The sequence below is a fragment of the Macrobrachium rosenbergii genome, chromosome 51, assembly GCF_040412425.1.
Source record: "Macrobrachium rosenbergii isolate ZJJX-2024 chromosome 51, ASM4041242v1, whole genome shotgun sequence".
Lineage (NCBI taxonomy): Eukaryota > Metazoa > Arthropoda > Malacostraca > Decapoda > Palaemonidae > Macrobrachium > Macrobrachium rosenbergii.
Genome location: NC_089791.1, coordinates 36,139,730 through 36,160,997, shown reverse-complemented (window position 1 = coordinate 36,160,997; position 21,268 = coordinate 36,139,730). Strand labels below are relative to the sequence as shown.

The following is a 21,268-nucleotide window of genomic DNA, read 5'->3' as shown; positions in this document are numbered from 1 at the left end:
GAAATCCTGATTGCTTATCCACCCTAGATTTGGTTATTAGGCAGTTGGCACAAACCTGGACAATTGGATGTAAAGAATCCAGGTATGACAAACTTGTGAACTGCCAAGTAACCAGCAAGTTGTGGACACAGGCCACATGAGGGTGATTCCATTCAACCAGAATAAGCAGTCAATAATGCGCCTGGTCCCAGTTGTTATGGGCAGGACAAAGTTCCTCCTTTCAGGAAAACAAAGCAAAAAGTAAAGATAAATATCAGGGAACAGCCACTTGCTCACTCACTTTATAATGTCATTTTCTACACACTTCACTGGGAACATACCCTTTTATGACACTTTTCCTAGGAGGCTTGAAAAGGTATCTTCTGGTATTGAGTGTCCACATTACCAATTTAGCCAAGGGAGACCCTCAAGAACAGAATAAAATAGGATAATTTTTACTTTCATGACATTTTTCTTAGGAGACTTGAAAATGTATCATCTGTTAATGATTGTGTCCACATTACCAACTTAGCCAGGGAAGGCCTTCAAGAACTGAATAAAATAAGATCATTTTCACCAAGAACTTTGTTTTGTGCACCAAAGCAACAAACTGCCTCTTTACCTTGGTGATTGAGCATCTAGCTGTGACAGTCATTTATTCTGTATCTGAGGTATCCTAGAATCAAAGAAAATGGATTAGATCCCATAGTGTAGAGTCTTTATACACAGTCCCAATAGATCATTAGGTGACATCAGATATCCAAAGAAAGAATGACTGGGTATGTCAGAATATGAAACACTTACAAAATAAAAAAAGGTATTGACTGCTGTTAATTTGTCACAGGTTTCGACCAACCAACAGCAATCCAAAGAGATTTGAATTTTCACTTGAGAGTGGGAGATTTGTGGCTAGTCCAGAGACAATATAGGGTAACCTGAAAATTTTGAACTTTCATTCTGGTCTTGTTGATTCAACTTCATTCTCATCAGTTGACGCATTTGTCAGTGTAGGCATTTGTGACACCTTTTGTTTTGTATAGAGAACCTAGGATGACGACAACCAAATAACCTTCTGTTGCATAAGGAAAGCCAAAAATGTCAGGAGAAGGGAAGGATTCAACAACTTAGGGAGCAGCAAACCTGCCTCTTAAAATTTAAAAGGCATAAAGAGTCAGGAAGAACAAAATATGAATCATGGATTCCAGAGCTTATCAGTAGAGCAAAAAAGTCACTGAATTGTGCAATCCAAGGGACAAATAGATTACAGGTATAGAGAAAGTATGGATGATGTGACTTGTCAGGTACTTACGAGTCTTAAAAAAGTCCATAAAAGACATCAGCCATGTTTTGGGCTCCTATGAGGTAGGTGATGGTGTTCAACAAGACATTCCATTGAAAAAGGATTTTTATCATGATCAGCCAAATTATTTCAGGGAATTAGGTACATGATTTAAGAAAGTTTGAGGTTAGTGCAATATGGATACCATCCAGTCTGGTCCTCAGTACCAATGTACCATAGTTTTTACCAGCGAATGTTTCCGGTTGCAACATATACAGTTCAAGAAGACACATAGATGGCTTGAATTTCCTTCAGTATTCTTGCAGCAACAAGATTTTTCTTGAATCTATTTTTTTCCGGCCTTAGGAGGACCTGTCCAATTCTGTGGTCTCCAAATGTAACATCATCATGGATGAGATTACTTCAGTTTATTGTAGAGTTTATTATCCTTTAGGAACTTAAATAGAGAAATACCCACACATATTGTTGGACCTATTGTGTAGGACCCTATTTGGGTGGTATGTAGTCTTCTCAAGAACCTTTCATCACTGAAAGAACATTCTAATTCCAGCAGACATGACAAGGCATCAAAGTCCTTTGTATATCAGTCTTTACAATGGAGTGGATGATGATCCGGTAGGCTTTGCCCCTTGAATTTTTCTTCATAGAAAAAGTAATTCTAACCAGGTTACATAAGCTGTTGGATTGTAACCATCCCCACGTCAGACATTTTCCAAAGGTACAGTAAGCTTGTTGGTGATTAAATTCTACTGTATATACATCACCAGGAAGACCAGGTGAAAGACAGTTATTGCACCATCTCTTTTCTTTTGCATCTTTGAGGAACATAATTTCACCCAAGTTGTTAGAAATTAATCCAGGTGTCATGACATCTTGTTAACCATGTGTGGTTATAGCAATCTTCAATCGGTATAGGAACAGGTACATCATACAGAGTTTTAGATTCCATTATCTTTGAATATACCATACAGTTCATATTGGAATCAAATATGTATGAAAGCTCAAGCATTAAATACCACATTGGCAATGATCCCCAATCTGGCAAAATAACGGGCTAATAAAAGTACTGTACAGTACTAGGTTCGTGATACATAAGAACACCTGCAAAATCACAAGTGCACTTTTGTTTCATTTATATGAAACCAAAGATTTTTAGCAGAGGCCCCTCCCATTGTCTCTGCTCAGCACACATCTTTGGGACAAATGAACTGGATAAAAAGCTAGTGCAACAGCAGACAAGATGGGCCCCTACCTGCCCATGCTGGACATCTTTTTCTAGTAACCTTTGTTCATTAAAACTGTATTTCCAAACCATGGGTTGCTTATGGCCTGGCATAATGGCAGCTGTAATAATAATAAGCTTGTATGTATGAACAGTAATTGTTTCATCACATTCCCATTAATTGTGTATTTGTCTTATTTTGCGGACATTGAAGTCCCCAGTCACGTTATAGGCCTAGTCAAGATTGATAAGCCTGTACAGTGCATGCTCAGTCTTGCATATGTTACAACATACTCTTCCGTCTCACTTTCTCTTGTAACTATTATGTGGTCAACATTGTTGATCTTTCCAGGGATTTTTTGTTTTAGTTTTTCACCGTTTTTTTATTATTTTCGTTCACTAGTTCATCTCTGATAACTTTTCATGCTTTTAGTATTATTTCATTCTTGGATTTTGCCATTATCAAAGTATTAAGTATTTATCATGATTAATTTTGCTTATTTGGTATTTTTGTGACTCATATTTTTGGATTTTTCACTTTTCTATGTTCATTCAGTACTGTATTATAATTTTGATCCAGGTGGTTATGATTAGTATTTTTGTGATGAAGAGTTCATTCTCATTAGTTATTGCGTATTTTCTTGTGTTATATGTACACTTTTAATTTTGGGGCCTGAATCTTTAAGCACAGTATTTTACTTGTTCTGTTGAATCTGTAACCTTTAAGTATATTTATATGAATTTTTCATTATCACTATAGTTAAGTCAGTTCTGCCTCTTCACCTGTCAGTTTCTTTGGAAAAGTAATCTATGCCTAGGCTCAAGGACAATCCTCTCCCAGCACCACGACCTCATGCCTCATCTCCATCCTTGCCTTGTACAGTTGGTATTGGTGCTGAGGTTCATGCTCATCCATGATGGACTAATCTTCATCTTTAGGGAATGAAAGCAGGCCAGAAAGACACAACCATTTGCTCTCATAGTAGGGACCACAGTTCCTCTGACTTCAGTCAACAACCAAGATTGTTCCACAAGGGATCACCATGACAACAGTAGGAATAGTTGGAGATCCCTTATAAGCACTCCTTTTTGTGAGGCTATGAAGACTCAGAAGCAGCAGCTAAGGGTTATAGGGCAGTTCTCTTATAAAGGGCATCCATCCCTCATGTGCGGCTCATGTTGTACCTCCTAGTGAACTTAATGCTCATGAGAGGGGATTCCACTTTCAAAGATCTCCATTAGCTCCACAAATCCAAACTCTTCAATCCTTTTTCTTCTTATTGAAGTATTCCTGATCAGGAATCAGGAAAAAAAGTTAACCTTTATTTCCAATGGGGATGCAGTTTGTAACAGCTTTTCCTATACCTTGGTGTCTTCCTCAAAATCTGCTATGGCTATGGTTTTAAAGAGCTTTGTAAAGCTTCCCAAGGGGTATCACCTTAAACCATCCTTACTGGACATAACTCTTTCAGTCGTTTTTCCTTTTGTCTGTTAGTTCCATCCTTTGCCAGGAATACTTCAAGGAGCTTTTCATCTGTTCAAAAGAGTTTTGCAGCGTACCCAACTTTAGTCTCTTCTTGTAATCATCATGCATTGTGTACACCCAATTCTAATGGTTAGAACCTTTTACTTTTAGGGATCCTGAAGAACAATTAAGGTTTATTTGTAGCAAGCCCAGAAATGTTGGTCTCCAAATGCAAGACATTTTCTTGGTAAGGGACATCAGATTTTTTAATATGATCCTCCGGCCCCTAGCAGGTGATTACCAAGACTTATTTGGATGTGTCTTGAGTTGGGTATGACAGTGCTAGCTGTTTCCCAATCCCTTGCCTTTTTAAGTAAAATTTGGAAATGTCTGTGTCTTTTGAGCAACAACATGAAGATCCCATGTTACAATTACAAAATTTTATTCGAGAGATATAACTAATAGACATTTAGGCTTGTTCTTGTTACATGTTAACAGTTAGGAAGGAGCATGTCCCTTCACCTTCCTCCACCTCATCATAATTCTCTTGCTGTTTCATCTTTCTGGCACTGTGGTAAGGTGTGGGTATTTGTGGTACCTGTGCTTTAACCTCAGATTACTGAAATTGTTTTGATAACTTTACATCTTCATAATGCAAGTTTTTCACCAGGTACATGGCAATATCTTGCATGAAACAAAGTTGACAAGGCTTGATTTCCTGAAGGTTGACTTTTGGTCTTATTTGTCTTCAATCCTCTGCTAATCCTGTAGTAAACAGCTTCACCTTTGAGGCTCAGACCACATCATCCTCATGCCCAAATTACTGTTCATGCAGTGTATGGTTAATGGGTATATGGTAAAACAAACCCCCTCCTCCCTTCCTGTTACTCTGGCTTTTCTCCACCTTTCCCACAGAATGTGAGAGGGAAATATATCTTATACCTTATGCAGGAATGAGCAACTTTTAAGAGGCTTTTCAACCTTGACTAAAATGAGTAGGATGTGACTTGGGATTTCCACTTCTGCTAAAATAAGGCAGTATATGATTAATGTGTTTGTATGAAAAACTTGTTTGTGTAATAAAAAGTTTTGTAACTTAGTTCATAAGCATAATTATGTATTAGGTTGATGTTGGAGCATTGTGTAATATTGTTCCTTTTCATTTATTGTCATCCTATATCACTGTGCAGTCCATATCTTGATAATGAAAGCTTAACAAAAAATGTAAAATATCTTCCCTTTTTAGAGATGGTGCATTGTGTTTTGAGTTTTCCCTGGATCTTTGTGGTTGATATATAGAAAAGGCAGCATTCTATACAGAATTTATATGACTATGCTATTAAAAATAAAGCACTCAGTTGATTTGTAAAAGATATGGTATAGAAATGCAGTTTAGTTAATAGTTCTGTTAAGCTTGTCTTCGCATTTTCACCTTACATTTTAAATAGGTTTTTTGTGCCTTACTTTGTATGTGTGTGTTGGTTTTCATAAACTCTTGTAGGAATCAAAATTTCTAGTAGAGTGAGGAAGTTTTAATATTTTTCCAATATAGCATACCGGATTGAGGCAGAGCACCTTTTCTTGTGGTAGTGATGTAAATTAATTGTTGTTGGTTAGGGTTGATAGATATGGAGACATTCTAGGTATGTTGTAAATTATTAAAATTTAAAAGGATAGTGCATTTAAATAAGGAATTTAGGTACAGTGGTCTCATCAGGTATTTTATGGGAAGTTTTTAAGTAAGGATGTTGGGTTCAATTGCTTCTACAATTATACAATAGGAAAGTTCTATGATCCTTCCAGAAAATTTGTCAGCGCACAATTAGCTGGGTCAAAAAGCCAAAGTGCAAGAAAGTTTGAATTCACGGTTACATTTACTAGTAAGGCAGACTTCCTATACTGTGGCACACAAGTAAAAATATGAAAATTGGCTCTTCACTTTGTGGACAATCCTTATAAAGTAGATTCAGTAAATATACTTAGTGGATATATTTATAATTAATTAATAAAGACTGTAAAAATACTCATAAATTAAATTTATATGTGCATTAATGCTCTCAAGAAAGGTAATGAGCCAGACTTATATCTGATTAAAATGGATGTAGGTGCTGTCCAATTTTCTATAGTAAACCACTTTCGTCACAGTATGAATTGTGAGCCCATAATAATAATAATGAAAACCGATGACAGTATTTTACCGTATAATGGAATTGATCTTTGTTGTCCTAACTTTCCACCTGGTTGCCAATGATAATAAATTTCGGTTTTGAGGGGTACATGGCAATCTCTGATTGCTCTTTTTTGTTTTGTAGATTGAGTCGGTGGATTTTAGCAAGATCCCTGGTCCTTCTGCCTTGTCAGCTGCCCCATAGGTGGGTTGTTGTGGACTGTTGGTTAGGTTAGTGGAGACTAAAACAACATTTTTGCACCAAACGTCTTCATACCTCACATTTTATTTTTGTTAAGTTTTTACAGATTTCTTTTACTGGTTGTGATCTTTTGGATTACACGGGTCACTTAAGTTTTACAATAGCTAGCACGCTGTTGTTTGCTAATGAACACAGTTAGTAGGTTATATTATTGGCTTTTCTTTTAAATTGATTTTACTTAGAATTTAGAGGCGTCATGAAGGTGGTGTTGACCTTTCTGACCCTTTTATTATTATGTTTTAGAGTATCTTAGCATGTTCATGGGCATTATTGGGCCAGTCCTAAGTCAGCAGCTTGAAGCTTTTAAGATTGGTTTTACTCTTATGATTATTAAGTATATATATACTGAACAGATTATAGCATGAAGTTGGAAAACTATTGTGTAACAAATATCTGGCGTATTCTGTACCAAAGGATTATGATTTTCTGAAAAGTAATTACGTTACCGTACTTGTTAGTGACGTGTAGTAAAGCAGTTTGATTTTAGCTTTGTTAATGAGTTTGTCAAATACACATCAATCCAGTTCATTAGTGTAGGTCAAGCCATATGCAAGAGAAAGATAGTGGGTATGGAGAAATTTGATGCCAGGGAAATGGTAACAAAACAACACCGCATGTAACACTTCATTTTAAGAATATTTTGCTTGGCATCTCGCTTGTACAATTTTAACAGTGACTTACATATATACCGCACAGGCCATGAGTTCATTGGTGAAATTCTGTTTACTTATAGGCTGCTTTTTGAATGACATACATAGAATGAAAGAAAATAAGTCCTTCAAAGAACTGCATAAGCAATAATTGTCGTTTCTGAAATTGTAGGGGTTATGAACAAAAGGTTTTATACTGCATACATGCATACATTCTGTTTTTGTAGCCCACCACGAGCTTAAATAAACAAAATATGGAGATTGCTGCACCTAGAAAGATAAGAAGCTGCATTTTTGTTCTGTCATTTCACCATTTTGGTTGGTACAGTATGTGGAATGTCTTTTTATATTAATTTTTTCTTGCTGCAGTATGTTACCAAGAAATTTTGATGACCACTTGCATTAAATTGTAATGATTTCTCCTTTATTAATCAATAAATCTTTCTTGCTTGTTTAAAATAATTTACACTTGATTCTTAATTGCTATTGATATGTGCTTTATATACTGTAGTGGCATGTAAGCACCATCTTAATGCCTTTTTTGCTTTCTTTCTGCCTAACACAACATTCTAAGGTACTCTCTGTTAAAATTTATTTTTTATTTTTTATTTTAATTGAAATTTGAATCATGATGTTTGTTTCATTTTTAACTTGGCAAACAAGTAAAGATAACTTGATCTTATTGTAACATTTTTATTAAAAATATTTGTAAAAACTCTTGTATTCCCGTTGTGCTTCATTTGTTTTACCCAATTCTTTTTTCATGCTTTTTCACCAAGTTTGTAAAGGCTTGTCTGATGTAGTAGTTTATTTGAAATTATGTGGATGTTAATACCTATTTAATATTGAATTTTTTTCTTGTATTCATTGCAATTTATTGATTAAAAGCATAAGGCTAGTCACATTATATAAACTTAATGTTTATAGAGAATGTGTTTATTTTTTGTCTTGTGCTGGTAAGTAAACCTGTCCTGAAAAATAAGTTTAGAGTTCTAGATCAATAATAACATTATTTCCACAAAAGTAATGTAACAAAGCATTGTCTGTGTGCTTTAGCAATTAATGCATATACAGTATGTAGTTATGAAAAGGCCATTAGTATGGGTCCTAGTGTTGACAGATCCCCATTTTCATTCTTGTTTGCACATGTTACTGTTCATCATTTTTGTATAGTAGTATAGATTTTATTATGCATGATGATTGCCTATGCAGTAGTGTGAGTGTCAGGTGTTGAAATTATGAAAACAGGTTATTTAAACCTCAGATCTGCTGTCTGAAGTGTTAAAGAAAGATCAGAATGAATCAGAATGCAGAAACAAATTTAATCTACTTTGGCTCCATCACGTGTCATCTACTTGGATTTTTTTTTATATAAAACTGTATTGCGGCTCATGTGTGAACATATTTAGCTTTTTATTTCAACTTACTAAGTTTCATAGCCATACGCCCTCATGACAATTTTATGCAAAATGACGAAATTGAGCTGGAAATAGCTGCTCTTTCCAATATTATGTGGGAGAAGACAGTTTGGAAAAAATCAGTCCAGTGAAAAACATTAGCATCAGTCAGATGGTGTTCTGTCAACTTTGCTTAAATATTGTATTTTGAAACCATTGGGTTTTGGGTTATAATTAAGGACTACAAGTCTTACTGTTAAGCCAGAGAACTAAAAATATTGTCTAATCATAGAACAATATTATAAACTATATTTACTTTTGTATAGCTCCATGTTGTTTGTATCAGTGATTGAAGTAAAAATGAATCTCCATTGAGATAATGCAAACAACAGAGTAACAGAAAAGGGAACCCGTTTCATCTCGTCTGACCTTTTATAAGTTATTTTCAGAAATTCGTCAGAATTTTTCTCAGTGCTATAAAACATTTTTTTTTATTGACAGTAAAACAGTACCATTTAGGTCCTGTAGATACTGAATGAATGTTACTCTGTAACATTTGTTCTTAATAGGCATTTGATAGGTTTGTTTTATTTAGGCATACTGTATACAGGTTTGTGATGAAAGTACTTTCCTGATAAGACATACATAGCTGTGAATGACAAGTTTTTTTTTATATGACATCGTGAGATGTCTTATGCTGATGCATTATATAGTTTTACTCAACACAGTATGCAGGGATGTTTATTACAAATATGTTTCCATCAGGTTTTCTTTCCACTCTCATCTATCTTGTACAATCTGCCTGAATTCCTGTCTGAACTAAATCTTCATTTGTATCTTTTCTTTTTGACTTTCTGGTCCTTTCTGCTTGTCTTTATCTGACAAGTACATTATGTACTTCTGTAAATGCTCTACTTCTTTTTATTACTTGTTCAAATAGCACAGATACTGTAGTCTAGCCTCTTCACCACATTTGTTTATGCTCTTTCCACTGCACTTTAGCCTGAATCTTGAGTGCTATTTCTTTTTCATATACTGAACTGTAGTCCAGGACATAATGGATACAACAGATTTTTGTTCTAAATGAATAAGACACTCTTATTCTCTAACAGTGGTCTCGGAATCTGGCCTTCTGTTAAGTAACAAAATCTGTCAAGTCATGTTGACCCATGACTTGATAGTACTGTATAGGCAAGAGGACACCCCAGAACCATTTAAACAATTGTGTGAAAATCTGTCTCAATCTTTCTTCCTTTTCTTGTTATTTAACATTATTTCATAGTACTGTTAAATTCATTAATCAGTGTAAAAATGAATTACAAAATATGAAAAAAGCACCAGATGCACTGCTGTGAGTGTGGCCTATATTGAGGTACTGAGCAAGTTTTTACCATTTTGTACTACAGTTTGATGTATTCATATTTAAAAAAGATTTTATCTGGATCTAGTGTGTGTGCAGGGCTCATAATAAAAGATATATTATGGCAATACTGTTATTTACTTGGTATGGAAGACAAAAATTCATGGAATTCTTACACTGACCCATCATAAGACACTTGTGATTAGGCTGCTGTACATAATTGGTGTAAACCTCAGGAAAATATGTAATGCACACTTATTCACTGATAGATACATGTGTATTAATCACATTTTGTTAAGGAATATTGACTTTATCAAAACTTGGAGTAAAATAATGATACACAACACAAATAAGAGTTTTTGACAGAAGTGCAATATGCTAGTAATCAACAGATGAACTGAGAACATAAACATTTAAATAAAGTGATTTCTGCAACACACACACAGTCACTGATATTAGTGAAAATAGTTAAATGTATGTGTAGATATTCTCAGTTCATGTGTCATTGACATGTAAATTGCAAGTCTGCGAGCAATCTTATGAATCTCTCATTCTCTTTCTCTGTCTTTCATTAAATTGTTATTTTACAAGAAGTTTTGGTAAAGTTAGTATCCTTTAAAAAATTGAAATATGTAAGTGCACTGTAAATTTGCTTAGTGTTTTAACCATGACACGATTGCCTAAGCTCAAGTAGCTCAGGACAGGATTTGGACACGGTGTAGGGATTGTGTAAATTTTCTTCTGACATACCAAAGAAATAACTAAATTTTAATAAGCCCTACACCTACATGCACACATATTCCCACACAAAGATTTGGACAAAATACTTATTAGATTTTTAATTTGGAGATACCAAAATGCAAGAGCAAAATAGTTGCTATTTGCTCCTTATAAAATCAGTAGTCAAATGCACACATACTTGCATGTAGTGCATGTTGTTTTTATTATTATTATTATTCCTACATCTGTTCTTGCAAGACCCTCACCAAAAAAAAAAAAAAAAATTTCAGTTGGTACATACCTAAATAAAATAGGAATTATAACATTTAATGTTAAAAAAAGAGAAGCGACTGGATGTACAATGCTCAGAATGTAAGCATACCTCCTCCCAGCAATTGTAACCATTAAAAGTTACTGTACAGTACATATTTTGTATTCAACTCACTCCTAATGGATTAGCGTTTCATTTCACAACACTGCCCATTCAAGAAAAATGTAAAGGAAATACTGTACACAATCACAACATTGTGCTTATATAAAAACATGTCTGGCAATAGCAAATGTGGAGGTGGTAGACAGAGTAACGTTGTTCAAATATACAGTTTTGACAAGATTAATTTTAAAATTTTATACCTACCTTTGTTGTCACTTATACAGTAATTTGAAAATTTTATATCTGATTTCATTTTCAGTAATATTGTTACATTTCAGTGCATGAACTTTCCACCTAACACTGGAGTTGACAGTATTAAATTTGTCAAGAGGTGGTCAGGAGTCATAGGATTACAAGAACATCAAATTGGTGTTATATTGTCAAATTTGCATTTGTTTTGGTAGATGCATCGTTTATAATTATGAATACGTTACTTTTTATATTTACAGTAGCATTGATAAGAATTATACTTAACAGCATTTGTATGTATGTGGTATTTTTAATTGAGAACTACAGCATTGTAAGTTGAAAATTAATTTTTGAAGAAAAGAAAGGAAATGTTTGTATGGATATGTAGTTAACAGATTTACTCTGACACAACTTTACAAGGCCTACAAATTTAATTATTTGAATAATTACTCTTCATATAAGTGAGCATGATATACACTACATTATTAAACAAAAAATTGGCAGTACAGTAATTCTGAATACAGATTCATTCATAGAAAGAGAAAATGTAGCACAGCAAGAATACCCCCAGGTTGCTATGCTGCAAAGTTGGGCTAGACATTGAAGATTTTGTTTTCATATGTAGTGCAGTCTCTTAATGAGGGGTATAAATGCACTAAGAGGGCCATGATGGGATAGTTACCCTGGAATTAAAGCCACAGTTGCAAGGTTAGACAGGCAATTATCAGTAGTGCACATTTCAGGATCTGCTATGTGTAGCTCATTTAATGGATGTTCTGTCAAGTGATAAGCAGGGGTGTCAGTTTATGTAATAATACTGATAATAATAATAACCATAATCTTAGTACTCCAACAATCTCTTTACACTTCGTCCTTGACATATTGGTTTAGGAACATCTTCATATACTAATGTGAATGGAAAGTCACTTTATTAGAGTATTTATCATATTTTAAAATGTTGACAGTAAGAGAATGTTAATTTACAGAATTTTGACAGCAACTATCTTTGCCCTAAGTGCTTTTCTACTTGTCCCCATGATTACTTAACTGATGTAGCTGGTAAAAGAATTTTTACAAGTTCAGGAGTTAACTGTTTCTGTAGAAATTGCTTTGTTTGGATTTTCATGTGATTGTTCACTTTCTTGAAATAGGATTAGCTTTTGCTACTAATTTTTTTCTATTAAGGAATGGTTTTTATTACATAAATTGGTTCCAAGTTAAATGTTTCAGTAATCTCGATTAGTTACATCATCCAAATTTTTAACTGATGTTCATAATTTCAGTATTGGGGTGGAAATAATACTTGATTGCCTTGTGCTTGCTTGAGAATTGAAATTGTGGATTAGGATATGAGAGGTTCAGTGAAGGTAAGCCTGTTGCTTATATGCCTTGTATCCTTTCCATCCCAAAAACCCCTTCCTGTCATCTACATATTTCACAGATAGATATTTCATATTTTTGTGTGTCATAGATCATTTGTGGCAGGTCCTCTCATTCAGTACTGTGGTTGGGTACGTGATGTTCAAAGCCAGCATGATGGTTAGTTGCTTTGATTGACTAAATTTTAGTCAGATAAATTCAGGGTATTCAGTTTTTCTTTTTTTTAAAGATCATGAGGCATATTTCAGCATTTGATAATAGGTGCTTGAAACATTGAGGCTTGAATTGCTTTGGGGGGAGACTTTTATTCGTGAGTTCTCAAAAATGTGACACTTCATGCTCCACCTAACCTGACTTTCTCTAGTAGGTTTTACACACATGAAAGTTACTAAGCATTTTTGAGCACAATCTGTCAGGATACTCTGTCTCATCCAGCTGCATTGGAAACCATTTTTACAAAAACAAAAATATCTTAGTTTATGAACAACATGGTCATGAAATTTTTTTTTTTTTTTTCAAACTACACCAGTGGTTCAGAGTAAGCTTTTTTTTATTATTGTGGGTGGTTTGACATATTAAAATATTTCTTCCACTTAATGAGAGGTATATTGTAATGGTAGAAAAATAAATTTACTTTTTTGGACATAAGAAATGAACTACCATTTGGCAGAAGTAATTAATATGAATTTGTAGAAACAGTAGAGAGTACGGATGTAATATTAATGCATTCAGTACCATTAAACTGCCTTTTAAATAAGAGCATACTTAAATCCGTCCCATAATTTTAACAATATTCTATATATGATGCAATAGCTTTGGTTTTCTAAATGGAAGTGTTTTTAGTGGTAAGTATTTGGAATACAGTACTGTATACAGCGGTGGTCTTAGTAGTGCCCAGTTAAGATTGATAAGCCTATTTAATTTACGTCTGATTAATGAAAATGTGCCGTAGTTTAAAATTTATCTAACACTTGGTTACTGATTCTTGACATTTTTAATACTGTAATAACAAATTGTCTTGTTTGACATTGATATGATATTTGGTTGCTGATTCTTTACAATTTGTAAAATTTTGCTGAAACTTGCACCTTATGTGCATTGTCCTGTAAAATATGCACTTAATATGTTAATTATGAATTGCATATTGGTAAATGTATTGATTTTACATTTGAAATTGCTGATATTAATGGTACTATATTGGAATCAATTATTCATAGAGCATCTCGGCTTTGTTGTCTTTCAAACTGAACAGAAAATGTAGTAGTAGTAATAAACCATTTGAAACAAAGCCTTCTGGACCAGGTATCTTAGCAGTAAACAATAGCTTGATCATTTGTTAAAAGTTATTATTTCTACAACATTGAAAGATTTCTTTAATAAACATATAAAATCTAAGAGCCATTTCAAAAGTATTTCATTATTGAATAGATTATATAAGCCTTAGATATAGGAGTAAAATTACTTTAAACCTGTTGCTATTACATGCAAAGGATTATATTAAATAATGTGTAGGAGTTTCTCAATTACTGTAGTGCTACCTTCAAGAAAAAAAAAAGTAAAACAAATCCAAACACAACTACTTGATTTGTCTAGTATTTTAGGATGGGACCAAGTCCAGTATAATATTGGTCTTACAACATAAGAATAAGGTTTATTCTTATATGAAAACATTAAGCACATTAATAAAAACGTGGAATAAATAGTTTTTGCTTAGTATGATAAACATCCAAAATTAATCAGCAGGAAGTTTCTACATAATTTATTTTACGCCTTGTAGGATGTATTGAATTATTCAGTATACAGTATATGACAAGTTGGACAGTATGACTTTTTTCCACTAAACATGGAAAATAGGATCCTTTTGTTAGACAGGCTTGAGTGTCACCTGTTAACTTAGATTTTATACTGAACCTTTAAATCTTAAATTCCTTATAAAGGGGTTGAGGACAGTGCAAAATAATTGTTTTTGATAGAAAGTGTATGACTAAAGAGTTATTGTAATTGTTTTATATATTTTTTACATCTAGCACAATTTCTTTTTAATTAAGTCACTCATCATTCAAAATATCCTGCTTACTAATTTAGATTTTTATTGCAAATAACTAAACTTTAACATTGAAATGTTCCACTTAGTTTTAAGCTGTCACGTATTGGGTTCAAATTGGTGGACTGGAAGCTGTAAGACCAGGCCATTAAAAGAATATGGGTACATTAATTACAGTGGTTGTGTTAACAAGGACATTTGTGGCAGCTATTTGATAAGTAAACATGATTGCAGCAAAGAAATTTGGTATGATCAAGAATGTGTAAGTGGGTATTATTCCAGTGCCCCTATGCCTGCCAGCTGCAATCTATAGGTATAGTGTAGTAAAATACTTTTGTACTAAATTGTAAGGACTGAGTATGGTATAAACAAAATTGATGAGGTAGAGCCTTATATATATATATATATAATTTTTTTTTTTTTGTAGCAGCAGCAGCAACAACAACCAAGGTTTTGATCTTGTTGCTTTTAAACTAACAAATTACATGCATGCTGCCATTCCAGCACATCACAATGCCCAGTATTTCATCCTGTTTTCATTTATTGGAACATGTCCTGTTACTAGTAGGAATGGTTAGCAAATGTGTCCAAGTAATGATCTACTTTAATGTGAAAACATCTTTTGTATGTGTTAGCAGGATGTGATGGTAGTTGGAGAGCCTTCATTGATGGGTGGTGAATTTGGCGATGAAGATGAACGTCTCATAACGCGCCTAGAGAACACTCAGTACGACACAACTTCCGTAGAGGATACTGGAAATGGTGGTGCACCGCAAGGAGCCGGACCTGGCGGTCCTGGACCTGGACCTGCTGGTCCGACACCATTCAACAACTCTCCTATGACATCTGGACCAGGTGGACCCTGGCCTGACCCAGCACGACAGCCCCAGGAAGCAGACAAAAAATCTCCTGCAATAAGTCAGTAACACAAAAAGAACATAACAATGAAGTATTAAATACAGCTATTTTTTGTAGCTGGCCTTTTAATGATTGAATAGCATGTTGTTGATGTACAAGCAAACAAAATATAAAAAAGAAACTGAGGACAGTCTTCAAGTATTTCTTTTGAAGAAAATTATACTTGCATACAAACAGTATATTTAAATTTTGTCATATTATGTTCTTTTCATGTGAAGAATGCATTAATTTTTTATGGCATTACAATCTATGCAGGCCATGTTTTACAGATTTTGTCTACTTTCTTTTATCCAAAGCTTTAAAGTTGGGAATAAAACTTTTATTGCGTAATTTAAAGAGCAGCCCTTCACATACATACTTCCCTACATATGAAGCTTTAGTTGGGGTACGACTTATGACACATAATCTTACCATGTAGGAAGGAAAGATATAATTTTATAAGATACAAAGAATAGGATTAAATCATACTCCTCATTCTTTCATTGCCTTTGTTAGCATTGTTATCTACTACAGTACAGTCAGCAGTTTATAACTTTTGTATCTTGAAGAAAATAGGGACCAAGATTTGGTCAAAGTTTCAAAGTTAGGTAATCTGGCATTTTCATTTCTGTCTCATACTTGCCAAGGTTATAAGGCAGATGCATTTTTATTGTTTATGAAATGTTATATAGTACCTTGCCAATACAGTTGTCTTGAGATATGGTAGTTGTTCCTTTATACTATGTGATGATTATGTAAAGTATTTATATATTCAAGCATGGAAGGGAAATTTATGTAGCAAATTTGGGAGAATGTTTCAAAACAAGAGTTATGTTGTATGTGTATATCAGTGGTAATCTAAGTTATAAATTTAAACTGTGGTTCTTGGCCTGCACTAGCAATATTATTTGGGAATGATGTAAAGGCATGAATTCAGGTGTGTATAATATATATTATATATATAATACACATTTTCTTAATTTTTAACTTATTTTCATTTTGAACAACTCAGTGCTCAATTTTATGATCATGAAAAAAGTGAAATTTGTACTGGAAGCTTATGAATATATAGCCAAAAATGTTCATGTTACATTAATGGAGAAAAGAACTTTTTTAATTTTTTATGCATTTAAGTACTTCGTTACCACTTTTGCTCATAGTAAATCAGAGTAATTTTACCTTTTTATAGTTACTTCTCTATAAGAAATTAATGTTATTCTTGATTGATATGGTAGGGTGAATTATTTTCATACAGTATCATCCATGATATATATTTGTATATCTGTACAGTTAATCAACATTTGGCTGTCAATTTTCTATTAGGACACACTGAAGTTTTATAAATTTGAGTATTATTTTATTTTCATGACATTTCCATAACAAATATCAAGAAAAATCTCATTATGTTGCTGTTTCATATACAGTGCTTTGTATATATATATATTTACTGTATAGATATTTCTTAGCTTTATTTACTTGGCCACAGGTTATGGTCATTTTCACCTGCATATTACCCCGTAGGTGTTTTGTGTAACATTCCATCATTTAAGCCTAACTTTTTCTCATCTGAAAATTTAATCTTGATCAGAGTAAATGTCTGACTTCTTTAATATGGTTTTTATTTTTTTTATTCATTTTTATGGAATGTATCCCATCCAACTATCAGTTTCAAGAATCTCGCAGTCCATATCATAATTTGGGGGTTGCCAAGACTGTGCGAGCCACTTAGTATGGCTCATATTGGAGCCACAACATATTTTGACTTGTGCACAGACAGTTTTGTAGTGGAAATATTTTTCCCTTCCCCTATGAACTACATTTTCCCTTGTCCCATCAACCACATTTTACCCATCCTGTATTTAACTCATGTAAAGTGTACAAATCTTTGTTTGGATGTGTCGGTTGCTGAGATTTTCCATATGGAAGCTACATTTCATGTCTTTTAGAGCGAGTGATGATAAATATTTTTAATCTAAAAAGTGTTTTTAATAACCTCGTAAGTAAGTGCTCATAAAACCTAACGAGTAATGTTGCCACAGATGATACTGTGAAAAACTTACAATAAAATTACTGAGGCTACAGAGCTCCATTCATCATGGCTCAACAACTCTCAGAACTAAGTTTGAGAGAAATGCCTGATGCATATAAATCAAACCTTTCTGGTGAATAATTTTGTGTTTCTTGTTGACTGGAATACCTGATATGATCATGCTACGGGTATTATGTAAATTCTTGCCCTCAGTTCTGGTTCTAAATCTTAGCAGACTTACAAACTTGAAGAATAATTTTGTTTCTTGTTGACTGGAATGCCTGATATGGTCATGCTACAGATATTAAGTAAATTCTTGCCCTCTGCTCTGGTACTAAATCTTAACAGACTTACAGCCTTGAAGACAGTTGTGATGGGAAAACTAATGTAGACTTCCTTAGTTAATGGGTATGATAATTTACAAAAAGGTGATGAACAAGCAATTGGTAATGACTAAATTTATTGATAACCCACAAAAACCCACAAAAACAGCTGAAAATACATCTAGTAGCTCCCAGACCTTAAGAATGTACTGTAACGGGAAAAGTAAAAGTTCACACTAGACCTAACTTTGGTACATTTTGGCAGCCTATTTACAACAGAAACCCCATGACTCCTGGTCCCTTGCCATTGGGCGGGGAGACTAGAAAACAAATACTTTGGTCCATCCGCTAATCTGATACTAATAAGTTGCACAAAACTAAACTAGATGGCCTTTATTAATCTTTATGCCACTCTATTTCCTATTAAGTATAGCCTTTATTAATCTTTATGCCACTCTACTTCCTATTAAGTATGAAAGTTAATGAGTTACCTTATAGAAAGTGTAGAGGGATAAGGGAGATCAAGCAAGTTGACAGAAATATTCTAAATCTAGTCCTCAGTGCTGAGTCTTAAGGTTAATGGACTAATGGTACTTAAGTAGGGTTTTTACTTGGGAATTTCTCCATGGATGGTCACCAGTTGTGACATAACATAGTTCCTTTATCAATTTTTTGGGACAAACAAGAACAAAAAAATTCAGACATCTTACTCTAATCCATTTGACTCATATTCTAAGACTGAAAATAGGTACATTTTCTTTATAGTTAAAACATTTAAAAATAAAATCACTAAGTCTTGAAAACTATTCTCAAATGACCACTAAAACATATTTATTTATGAAAAAATTATCAGATGGTGAAACAAAACACTAAATGGCAATTGGTAAATTGCGAGATACCATATTAAAATCAGCAACACAAATGTCATACCCTAGTTGATATGATTAAGATAACAGAATGAAGACAATATTACAAAAGACAAACTGATATAGCAATATCATTAGATTCCTTCCAGAATGACGGGAAAACAATGAAAAATATCTATGGTAATAAAAAAATAAAAGGTGCATACCAAAAGTAAAATTTCCTGGGAAAAACTTATCCCACAAATTCCACATATTACGACAAAAGGAATATCGAGACACAACAAGCTCTTAACCTCTACCTAATTTAAGTAGAAATTAAAAATGATAGAAATAGGAAATAAATAAGTCCCAGCACTTTTCATGCTAATGATCTTAGATGTTCAACTGACACCTAATGGAGATGACTTTAGAATCCACCACAACCCTCCATGTGGATACCAGAAAAATTTCATTTATAAATGCACTGCCTAAAATCAGCGAACTACACGCAATAAAATCACTGATGACTTTATTAACAAACTTGGCAGCACAAAGAGGACAAATAAGAAACCTGCACACCAAAATGCTTTTGGGTTACATTAAGACAAAAAATATAAAGTATCTAACACTAAAACCCTTAAAAATAACTACAGTATTAAGTACTTGGATGAATAGGCTTCGGGTGATACTGGAGGATAGGCTGGAAAAGGGATTGGTGTCCAAGAGGGGGAAGTAGTGGTCCTTGAAAAGCAGCTTGTAAATGTCCTGAAGTACACACAATATCCAAGACTCCAACCCACATTGCCCAACAATATGATAGGCATGCCCCTACTAGTGAGGAAAGGACTCCCAATGGACTTACCTTCTTATCAGTCTGAAAGCTGAAAAGGAGAGTGAGCGGGCAGAGAACAAAATCCACACACCCCTCTACATAGACTGATTGATAAATTTTGAGGGTTACACTTCAAGGCCAAGTGCTGGAAGCTAAGGGTTACTCAGCACCTTTGAATTTACTGTTTTCTTAATGAACCAAGGGCTTTGGTTTTTCCCATTATAAAATATATACAGTACAATAAATATGTTAAAACTATATTTTGTTAAAAATCTTGGTGGCCCCTAAGTTTTATCTGCACCAAAACAATCTTAACAGAGGAATAAACTTTACAGCCACTTTCAATTTGGATCCACCTAATATGTTTGAGAATCTACCTTCCATTTATGAAGAACTACAGAAGCATTTTCCTTGGGTTTTTTGTGGATAACAAAATGGTCATTCCCATCAAGATATTCATTTACTGACCTATAATAATCAGTACTGTACTGTATAAATATTAGATCAGCAACACTTATCAATAGCTGAATTTGTCTATAACTATGAAAAGGTCATTGCTCCATTATTTAGCCCTGTGATACTATGTTATCCGAGAACACGGTCTTAGGTATATACAGTGAGGTCAAACGACACGCAGGCTACCTGGCCCGCAGTAGGGAGGCATGACATCATGAAAAAGCGAGCTGGAAGTTTCCCTTGTGAGCCAGGTATAGTGACATCAGTTTTGTCATTAATGAAAAGCAAAGCTGAAATTTTTACTGTAGAAGAGAGGCTAGCCGTAATATCTTTTGATGAAAGGAACATCACAAAGCTCTGGAGTTATGATAAAGGAACGGATACATTATATAAACCTCACGAAAATGTCAGGTTATCATGCTGAGGGGTCTGATTGGTAAATGGAGATGACCCATCTTTTCTGATTTTGACAAATCATGTGCCCAGGAGATGATACTCTAATATGAATTATTGTGGACGTACAGAATGCATGCTACCCTGTAATTGCAATTGTTCATGATCTAGAAAAAACAAATCATGTCTATGAGATGGTAATATGAATAATTGTGGAAGTAGAGAATGCAGGCTACCCTGTAACTGCAATTGTTCATGATCTAGGGCCGAGCAACATTAAATTACGGAAGGTTTTTGGGATACACCCAATGAATCAAAGCAAGTTTCAATTAAAACCCCATGTCATGATAGGGAAATATTTGTATTTGCTGATGCCCTACATATGATAAAACTGATAAGAAATCATTGTGTAACTAAGGGGTTTTGTTTTGAAGATGGAACGCTGATTTCCGATTCTTGTATAACGTAAACATTAAGATGCGCACAGAATGCTGTCTAGATCACATGATTAGTGAAATTCATATAAACTTTAAAAAACTGAACTTCAGTGGGTAAAATATGCTGTGTAGCTGATGTCAAATACTTGTGCTAAGTCTATTGAATATTTAGGAGAGAGGGGGCTGTTAGGAAGCAGTAATTGGAAGGTTACTGCAGAATCTATCTCTATGATAAATGACTGATTTGATCTCATGAATTCATTATGCATGAATGGAGATGTAAAATCAAGGAATGCTTATGCAACTGGCTTAGATAGCCAGAAAACTTCTATATCAAGCAATCACTGTAATGACAAAATGAGAGTATTTAATACAAAATCAACCACACATTACAATTCCAAAATGGGCATGATCTTACTGTGTCACTCACTAATGGGCCTAAAGTATGTGAAATGTTAATAATAATTAAAATGCAGAATATATATTAG

The 21,268-nt window shown here is 33.9% G+C and overlaps 1 protein-coding gene across 5 annotated transcripts in view; it reads left to right on the top strand.

Moving 5' to 3' along the window:
• The window catches only part of Chi (LIM domain-binding protein 2 Chi), a 111,362-nt gene extending 93,918 nt beyond the window's left edge, over positions 1–17,444 (top strand). For 3 of the 5 annotated variants that reach the window (XM_067095273.1, XM_067095270.1, XM_067095272.1), the window contains one exon: positions 15,204–17,444. In XM_067095273.1, coding sequence (XP_066951374.1) covers positions 15,204–15,494 — 291 coding nt within the window. In that variant the 3' untranslated portion in view covers positions 15,495–17,444. The remainder of the gene's footprint in view (positions 1–15,203) is intronic. The other 2 variants (XM_067095271.1, XM_067095268.1) reach the window with 1 other exon arrangement.
• The last annotated feature ends 3,824 nt before the right edge of the window (positions 17,445–21,268 follow it).